The sequence below is a fragment of the Aethalodelphis obliquidens genome, unplaced genomic scaffold (genome assembly GCF_003676395.1).
Source record: "Aethalodelphis obliquidens isolate GAN/ISIS:26980383/991018 unplaced genomic scaffold, ASM367639v1 scaffold94, whole genome shotgun sequence".
In the NCBI taxonomy this organism is placed as follows: Eukaryota; Metazoa; Chordata; class Mammalia; order Artiodactyla; family Delphinidae; genus Aethalodelphis; species Aethalodelphis obliquidens.
In genome coordinates, this window is record NW_020838038.1 from 2,291,787 (window position 1) to 2,301,736 (window position 9,950).

Genomic DNA, 9,950 nt, shown 5'->3' on the forward strand with positions numbered 1-9,950 from the left:
TGAAAGAAGTTCTCCTGTGGGCAAAATGCTGTCAAACAACATTGCATGTTACATACAGAGAAATCATTCATGAAAGGGAGTCAGTCGATGCAGCAAACGTCACTTTTGTCTAATTTTAAGTAATTGCCACACCCACCCAGCCTTCAGCCACCACCCTGGTCAGTCAGCAGCCATCGACGTCAAGGCAAGAGCCTCCACTAACAGAAAGGTTCCAATTCGCTGAAGGCTCAGATGATGGTTAGCATTTTCTATCTCCAAAATATTTTTAAATTAAGGTATGTACTGTGATTTTTTTAGACATAATGCTATTGCACATTTAATAGACTACAGTATAGTGTGGCTCGCTTAATTGCAGTTGAACCAAACCTGCTGTATCTCCAAGGTATGCCTGTACTTTTTTGGTCCCCTCTTTTGCCCATCTTCTCTCTGGATTTATGAGAAATAGCCACACTAAGGCTTCTAAGAGCTAGTTTCAGGTGTTTTAGTCACGGGTTTTGTTTTGTTTTGTTTTGTTTTTAATCCTCTTCCTGAACCACCTGACATGCAGGAACAGCGGAAGTCATTAACACTCATTTTTATTTTTCAGGAAAAAGAATTCATGTTTTTAGCAGAACATCAAATCAGAATGATCCAGAAAGATAGTTAAGTTTTATTATACTTAGAGCAATGTGCAGGCAGTGACTCAGTTTATTACAGGACACACTATGAAATGTGACAAAGGGCTGTATTACTGTTAGATAACCTTTGAACTTCTTATCATGTCCACCAGCCAGCAAGTTACTGACACTGCAGTTTGTGAAGCCTGGCAGTGCCAAGACTGTGAACAACTAGATCTAAGGTCACAAAAAAATAACATGTACCTAATTTGTCATGGACACGGCTCTCATTTTGATAAATTTCCACAGCGATTTTGCTCAGAATCTTTTTGATTAAGAAATCCTTCTTCTAAAGAAGAGAAACTTGTCCTCATCCATTTGCATCTTCCTTTTTCGTTCTTCCCCATTCCTTGTGATGCCTGGTGGATTATTTTTCCTTTGTGGTTAGCAGGGGGAGGGGAGGCAGGATTTCTTGCCATGATCTGCAAGTGTCCAGCTCTCTGCAATTTTTCTTCTAATTCTGTAAAAACTTTTTTTTTAACTGAAGAAACTGGCAAATGAACACTGGCAACCATTACTTCTAAGACTGCTGTTGCATTGCCACCTACTTCAGAATGCTCCATCCACAAGGATTTTTGTAATATGAGTTTCATACTTACATACACAAATTTCAGGGTAAAACTTGATGTTAAAAACCTATTTATTGTTATGGAGAATTATTATTCACTCCAAGCCCAATGAGGAGTGACTTGGGGAGAAATTGCGTGAGCTAGGCATTTTTGATGATAATTTATAAATATACATTTGTCGCTAGGGTGTCATTCTTACTGAAACATCACTCCTCTCTTTTATAATCCATGAAAAGGAGGGGAGGATGAGTGAAATTTGGAGTTTTTCTTTTTTATTGAGCCCTTTCTTTCCACTTTAGGACAAGAACTGTGTCCCTTCCAACACATAGTAGGCACTCAAAACATAGTTATTGAATGAATGTTGGATACTATGAATGGAAGTGATGTGTTCGATGGTTATAGAATGTCAGTTGTCTTTGCTTTCTGGATGACGTGGAAAGTGACGAGATACCCCTGTCTACAGGAGGAGGGACCAAAGAATTCTAGTCCTCTGATAGGTGATTTCACCTGGCTGGAGGACCTTCTCATCACAGGAAATTGTATGCCTACTCCAACTGGCACTGATCGTTGACCGCTGATGCTTGGAATGGACAGTGCAATATCTTCACCCTGAGGAAGGGAAAACACAGCAGCCTGTCCTTACCTAGGTCTCTGGGACTACAACCCACCGACTTCCACTCCCAGCGTTGGGCCTGTAGTGATACATTTTGACATTTGACAGTGGCATGCACAATGGCAAAATACTTTCAAGTGATGACAGTGGGATCTACAGTATTGAAATGCTACTTTACTTTTCTTTATAAACTCCACCTATTTGAAATTATCTAATAAACCATCAGTGAAGCCTGGCAAAATCTGTACTCACACCTAATTCTTAAGGTATGAAAATGAGTACTTTCCTCCATCCATTTGAAAAAATAACTATTCAATAAATACAAGAAATATCACGTGTACATTCCCTTCCTTCCTTCCTCCCTTCCTCCGTCCCTTCCTCCCTTCTTCCCTTCCTTCCCTCTTTCTTTCTCCTTCTTCTGATAGATCCCATTCAAAATCTACCTTGGGCTGCTGTCTGAGTAACTTTGCCTACAGCATTAGTCCATCCATTCTTCCATCCAGTTGTTTGTTCCATCACCCAACTACCGTCCAATCATCCATCCACCCATTCATCCATCCATCATTAATTCATCATCCAGCCAACCAGTCATTGATCTACATTCATTGAACCATCCATTTATCTGTCTAACTAGCTAGCCAGCTACTCATATGTCTGTCCATCCAACTCTAAGCACATTAGTTGAGTGCCTACTCTATGCTGTCAACCGTTTTACAAAATATCTTTTAATTTGGAGTTGTCTGATTAGTTCTTCCTGAGAGATTCAGGTCAAAAAAATCTGGTGATGGGGTAGGGCAGGAACACAGAACACAGAATTTTATTTTTAAAAAATATGTCTTCTCGGTGCATCACATCTAGAGGCACTTGTCAGTTTGTCTCATTGTTGGTGATATTCACCAAATTTCTCCCTTTACAAAAAACAAATGTCTCTTTATAATTAGTACATTGCTTGTAGGGGTGTTACCCTGAGACCCTGTGAGTATCCTATTCCTTAGTTATCTCCCACTCAGTGGTTTAGTATCCATTGAGGAGCCTCATCAGAATCAATTATTATTATTTGGTGATTTTCTCTTTCTGTTGCATCTTCTATATTTGTTGTCATTCTTTTGTAAACAAGAGCTCTTTCTTTTCTCTGCCTTCCTCCACCATATTCTTTAAAGCACTTTGAAATGAGCTCTCATGTAGGACTAATAGGAAATTCTACCTTGATCATCTTTGGGGCATCTTCACCACCTCCTCACCCACTAGAAATTCACTAAGTTTCTAAGGGACTTCCATAGCGGTGAAAGTCCATCCTGGTCACCACAGCAGTGTCCACCATCCCAGCCATGTGATCCACTCAGGTCTGCCTCTTTGGAGCTTCTACAGATTTCTGGGACAAGAGAATCTTTGACAAGTCTGGGAGCCTCGTGTCTAACATCATGCCTCCATGGTGCCCTAACATCTAACTTGTGATAATCCTGAGGGAAACTCTTCTGCCCTCTGATTGCCTAGAGGTACTCACATCTCTTTTCTCCCCCTACCTCTATGATATCAAGCACAACTGGCTCAGTGTCTTGGCCGTTCACAAAGGACAGGAAGAATGTTTGAATTCAAGGCTACATTTTCCCACACTCCAGGGAAAGATTAAGGATCTGGTTACCACTTGGATTGGGGTAGCAGGGTCCTTAAAGGGTCTGAGAATGAGTAACTTAAAAATTTACCTGTTAAATAGAATTTTTTGGAATGACCTGGGATTATAGCTATGAGTTGTAATTAGTAAAATGTGTTCGGAGTTCCAAAAACCTGACTTAACAAATGAATACAACTATTTTGTAATGAGTAGAGCCAAGGAATGATACCTGCAGTTTACAATGGTTACATCCTTTCTACAAAGTAATGTGAGTTTGCTTCTTGGTATCTCATTTCAACCTGATTTTTACCTAACATTTGCAGACCATTAATTTGTCAAATCTTGTGAGAGGAATTTATTACTTTTTTAAATTCAATTTTTGTGAAGTTCTCCTAGAGCTAAATTTTTTAACTTGCCAATTTACCATATGTTTTCCTCACATTCCTTCATGCAGTTTGTGTGTGTGAATGCACATATGTATATGTGTGTGTATACAAACATATTCATTCATACAAATATATATATTCATTCATATACATATATATATAATCCATGCAGACTTCTGATCTTGATAGCATCTTTTCACCTCATCAACTCTTTATGATCTTTGAAATTTATTTGAAAATACACAATGTCATCTATTTTCCCCATCATTCTAGGGTTCCTCTTCCCTTTCCTGATCTCCATGTTTGTACAGAAGACCATCCTTTCTCTTCCTAGATCCCAATCATTCTTTTTATGTGCATTTAGGAAGAACAAAGGACCTTCTGAAATGGAAGACACTGAAGATAAATGGGAAAACACAGTCAAAATTGAAAATGGCATCCCCTGCGATCCCCTGGACATGAAGGGAGGGCACGTTAATGATGCCTTTGTGACAGAGGATGAGCGGCTCACCCCCCTCTGAAGGGCTGCTGTTTTGTTTCCCCCTGAAACTCAACACTTGTTTCTGTGCAACTGCTGAACATCACAATTCATTGAGGGAAGATTATATATTTTGTTTCACCATTCTTCTTTTGTAAGAAATTTTGAATGTGCATGAAATTGAAAGGCAATGAATTATACCCATGAAGACCATTGGAATAATAAGCTGTTGACTATCCAGAATATTCTAAAATATTTCTCTAACAGCACAGTGTGTAGGTGTAGTCATGTGGCATTTGTAGTTACTGATTTTAAAATGCATTAGTATTTAAGCATTTCCAGCAATAAGGTCAGGCCAGTATATATATATCACACTTTAAAGACCTAAGAAAAAATACTTTTCCAGTGGAGAATGCCTATAATATGGTGTCCAAATCATTGAAAATGGATCCTTTTTGAATATCATTTATATCACTCTGTATATGACAAGATAAGCAAGAAGAACAAGTAATTACTGTAAATGGGTTGGATAAAAATGGGCGTGTTGATATACAAGGTGGAATTTGATCCTGTTATCATACCAACAGTTGCTTATCTATATTTTCTGACTATCGGTCTCTAATAGGGCATCTGTATTCATTGATTATTTCTGCAGTTTGTAGAAGTACAATCTATGCTAACTTAATAAAGTGCTAATCATCTCTTTTTAAGTGACTGACTGTAGTCTGCAATTTATTTCCACACTGTGGAACATAGTAAGCCTAATTTTTATGTTATGTTTAATCTGCTCTCCAGTCCTAGAAATGAATTTTTTTGTTGTGTGTATCCCTGCTTGAGGACTGTAGTTTTTAGACTTGATTTTACTTTCAGGTAGGCCATGTATCATTCTAAATTCTAATAATAATTATTATACATGTATTAATAGAAGGAAAATATGCAGCTCAATCTCCCACTGCTATCACCCATAGTTGGTGTTCCGGCAGTAGTTGCTAACTCACTTTCCTGCCTCCAGTGGATACAAACTCTAAGAGGGGTAGTGGAATGCAGAAGGTTTATTGGGGAGTGCTCTCAGGAGATATACCTGTAAGAAGTGAGGAAGTCACGTGTGATAGATACTAAGGTGTCTGTCATCTCCTGATGTTCACGCCTGCATGTAACACTCTCTCCGTGAGTGCGGAGGGGACCTATGACTTGCTTCTAATGAATAGAATACAACAAAGCTGGTGAGATGTCACTCCTGCAGTTAATTTTTTTTTTTTTTTTTTTTTTTTTTGCGGTACACAGGCTTCTCACTGTTGTGGCCTCTCCCGTTGTGGAGCATAGGCTCTGGACACGCAGGCTCAGTGGCCATGGCTCACGGGCCTAAGTGCTCCACGGCATGTGGGATCTTCCCGGACCGGGGCACGAACCCATGTCCCCTGCATCGGCAGGTGGACTCTCAACCACTGCGCCACCAGGGAAGCCCCCTGCAGTTAATTTATATGATATCTGAGTCTGTCTTGCTAGCAAACTTGTTCCAGAGACTCTCCTTGCTGGCTTGATTAAGTAAGTGGGCATGTTGGGAAAGCACAAATGAAACTTTGAGCAGGTTCTAGGAATTGCTGGTGGCCTCTCAGCGCCAAAGATAGCCTCCAGCCAATAGCCAGCAAGAAGCTGGGATCCTCAGTCCTACAACCACAAGGAAATGAATTCTGTCAACAACTGAAGTGAGTTTGGAAGTGGATTTTTCCAAAGTCAAATCTCTAGATGATAATGTAGTCTGGCCAACACTTTGATTGCAGCCTGAGCAGAGGATCCAGTTGAGCTGTGCCCAGACTCCTGACACATGGACGTTGTGAGATGATAAATGTGTGTTGTTTAGGCCACTAAGTTTGTGCTAAAGCATTATGCAGCCATAGGAAACTAACAGAGTAGGATTAAGCAGAGGGAGAAGTAACCAGAAACATGGTTACAATAGAGGCCTCAGCCAATCCTTCAGGGATCTTAGGAGCTGAGGTTGTCCCTGATTGAGATAATGTGGCTGGGCCTTTGTATCTCTCCATTAGCCAGTTACAGTCATGGGTGCTCTCTGGGAAAGGATCTGCCCTTGGAAAGGGCAGTTCCCTGTGGCTGAGGGCAATTCCCACTGAAGGACTCAGCCATGAACCTTCAAAAGCCATTATTTCCAGAAGCAGGGGATGGGTATGTGGGCCCTAAAGAGGGGGCCTGGGTGGACCCCCAGAATATCCACGACACCTTCGCCAGTTATTTGGCTGCAATGTAGATTGAATGAATATCCAAAATGCAAACCTGATTCTGTTGGTTCCTCACATAAAAGCTTTTAAAAATGGTTTCTTACTCTCTTTACGATAAAGCCAGACTCCTTAACACGGGGCCTGCTGCGGTTTGACCCCCACCTTCTTCTCTAACTTCATCTCTCACACTTCTACCCTTCTGTTTCTCTGTCTCTCTCTCTCTCATCCAATCCTAATAGATCTCTCACTTCCAGGCCTGGAACACTCTGCCCCATCTTCCAGCCACTCTTCCAGCTTGTCCTAGAGTTCCTCTCACTTAAATCTCTCATCCTCCTAGAGGTCTTTGGTGGGCCTCCAGGCTAAGTGCTCCTAGACTGCCCAGATAATGATACTCATCTTGTAATAGAATTATATTACACTTAAATGTGCTTTTGTAGAAAAAGGAGACCACAAAGGCAAGAGTGCCCTGGGGCCCACATAAGTCTTCTAATACAACCTTGTCTCCATAAAGGTTTTCATAACTCACTTCATTTTCTTCCCACCTCTAACCAGATAGAATTAACCACTGCTTTGTAACCTCACCATATCTACACATCTTTTCAGTTATAACCATCACAATATTTTATTTTGACTATTTGTTTATATACCTTCACACTAAATGTAATATTCTTAGAGGCAGTGTTCAAGTCACTTAGCATACTGCCTTGTCTTCCTATTTCCTTCCCTTTCTGTCTTCATTCTTTCCTTTATTCTATAACGGTGAGCAAAATCGAAAACAGTCACTTCCCTCATGGAGCTGAAAGTCTACATAGTCGGAACTCAATAAATGTATGCTAATAAACAAGCAAATGAGATGGTGGCTGTCACAAGGCCATAGTCTTATACCTTCTGGGAGCAAAGCCTGGCCCCTCTCTGTAGGCAGAGGAGCTTGAATTGGTGGCTGCAAATTTTTTGACTTGGGCACCATTTTGACTTGGGCACCATGTACTCTTTAACGTTATTAGGGCTTCCTTATTTTTAGGAGAGGAATGAGATTTCAGTTGGTTTACTAAAGAACCATTTTCTATCTTACATCCTCTTGAGTTGTGTACTCCGTAATACGGTGGCCTTGCATATAGAATTGGTGAAACATCATCTGAATTCCATCAGTGTGCACTAGCAGGCACCATCCAAGACATTCATTCTCCAGAGGGTGGAAATTGTTCTTGGTGGGGAGAAAAAAAATTCAGTATTACAATGGTTTTTAGTCCTCCAAAGGACCACAGTACGTAAACAGGTGTAAAGTGTATCTATGGTATTAAAATGTCCTGGGTGAGCTCTTAGGAGAAGATGTCTGAAAAGTCTCAATAATGGGAAAAAAAATTGAGAAACACCGATCCTAGATAAGCTTCTTATTTTGAAGGCATGGGATGGACCAATTTGATCATTAGATCATTTTCTTCACTGTTTATCCTGAAGGGGAGGGGATCTGTTCCATTGGCAAAGATCTGCTCCACTAAATATCCTTGTTGAGGAAGTTTTCCGTGCTAGCAGAGATGCGCTGTAAACTTGACAGTCAATATAACAGCAAAATAGAGCTTATGTCTCCTGCCCACTGGCTTTGACAAACACTCTGGGTAATTAGAGGGCAGTCAATCATCAACCATACCTTTCATTTTAAAAATAATGATCCTGTAATGTCCCACAAGGGAACACATTGTGAGGTGATATGTACTGGAAATAAAATGCTGTAAAGCGAGTGGAAATATAGCTGTCACTCCAGTCTCCAAGTCCTTAGCAAAAACTGTGATGAAACTGGAAAGACAGAAGCATCTGAAAACCAAGTCACTGCAGAAACAATGAGCTGGGATGGTGATATCTGGACTTGTTTCACAGAAGAAATGTAAATGCAGGTAGATTTTGGATTTTGGGGTGTAGTTTCATCTACCATGTTTTCCACAAGGACTAACCAATACAAAACATCACTATATAAAAGAATGCAGTGAACTGTTGCATTTAGAATGATACATGATCAGATTCCAGATATTAGTATCACCAAGTGAAGTATGCGCATTTATCATCCCTGGATAAGGAACAAGGAATAGGACAGAACACAGGTGAAGAACCAGAAAGAGCATAAAATCCCTCAAAGTCCAAATTCCCAGTCCTTATTTCAAAGTTATGGAGCCCCTTAACACAGTATTTTATTTCCCACTTTACATCTTGTTTTGTTTCATAAAAAATATTACATGTCTAGTTACCTCAATTACACAAGCAAATGCATGGAAGTTTTTCCTTCTTTCTTACTAACTTTCCTTTGGCCCTTCCTCCCTCCCTCCCTCCCTCCCTCCCTCTCTCCCTTCCTTCCTTCCTTCCTTCTTGCCTGAAGAATTTATTGAGTGGAGGCACTCTGTGTAAGATAAGATGCTAGGTTCAGGAAATATAAACAGAGAGATAATTTCCTAGAAGGGACCTGTTCATAATTTATGACGATATTCAGTTTATTACCAAGAATACCATTCTGTTTTAGGAAATTTTGGTTTGAATGAATGAATAATTTCTAGTTGTTATTTATTGAGTTATTTTGCTCTTTATTTTCACAGCACTGGTTGAAAATGGATTTGATATTAGTTATGGGCAGAGACTATGGGCCAGTTTATAAGGCACAGTGTTAGTCTCTTCTTTATTATAACACATTAGGGGCAGTAGTAGGATGCAAATAGTTGGTACAAGTCTTTATCCTGGTACTGGGCAGTAGGGGAGAGTTTGGCCAGTAAAGAAATGACAACTGTGTCCCTAGAAGTAATTTTTCCATAGTTACTCCTTGATATTGCTTATATTTTTTGAAAATTAGTGAACATATGACAATAATATGGGCGTGGGGTGTTGGGTGAAGGGAGAGATTTCATCAGATGCAGAGAAAGTGATCCTAGGTTGGTTGGTTTGTTTGTTTTTTCCCAAGTGTCTGATGTCTTTTGGCCCAATCTGAAAGTAGGTTCCCAGAACAACAGGGCTAGGTCATATCCAAGACCATCGGAAAGGGTAGAACAAGAGCTCCTGGGCCTGGTGTAGAACAAAAGTGAGCACTAGCTGCCATGGGCAGGCAGGCCTAGAAGGTGCCACTGTCAGGTGCCTTGCTGCAGTAAACAAGTGGCCCCTTTTGCACAACTTAGCAAAAGTTCAGTTAAGACTCGTGTTAATCTCTCCTGGATTCCATTTGTCCTCCTCCACCGTAATTAGTGAACAGTGAATCAGGGTGGCAATATTCAGTTTGTATCAGGGTAGCTTTTTTTTTTTTTTTTTTTTTTTTTTTGTACGCGGGCCTCTCACTGTTGTGGCCTCTCCCGTTGCGGAGCACAGGCTCCGGACGTGCAGACTCAGCGGCCATGGCTCATGGGCCCAGCCGCTCCGCGGCATGTGGGA

The 9,950-nt window shown here is 40.5% G+C and overlaps 1 protein-coding gene across 13 annotated transcripts in view; it reads left to right on the forward strand.

Moving 5' to 3' along the window:
* CLTRN (collectrin, amino acid transport regulator) overlaps positions 1-5,033 on the forward strand; it is a 50,241-nt gene extending 45,208 nt beyond the window's left edge. For 12 of the 13 annotated variants that reach the window (XM_027095785.1, XM_027095788.1, XM_027095792.1 and 9 more), the window contains one exon: positions 4,201-5,033. In XM_027095785.1, coding sequence (XP_026951586.1) covers positions 4,201-4,357 — 157 coding nt within the window. In that variant the 3' untranslated portion in view covers positions 4,358-5,033. The remainder of the gene's footprint in view (positions 1-4,200) is intronic. The other variant, XR_003430597.1, reaches the window with a different exon arrangement.
* Positions 5,034-9,950: the final 4,917 nt, after the last annotated feature.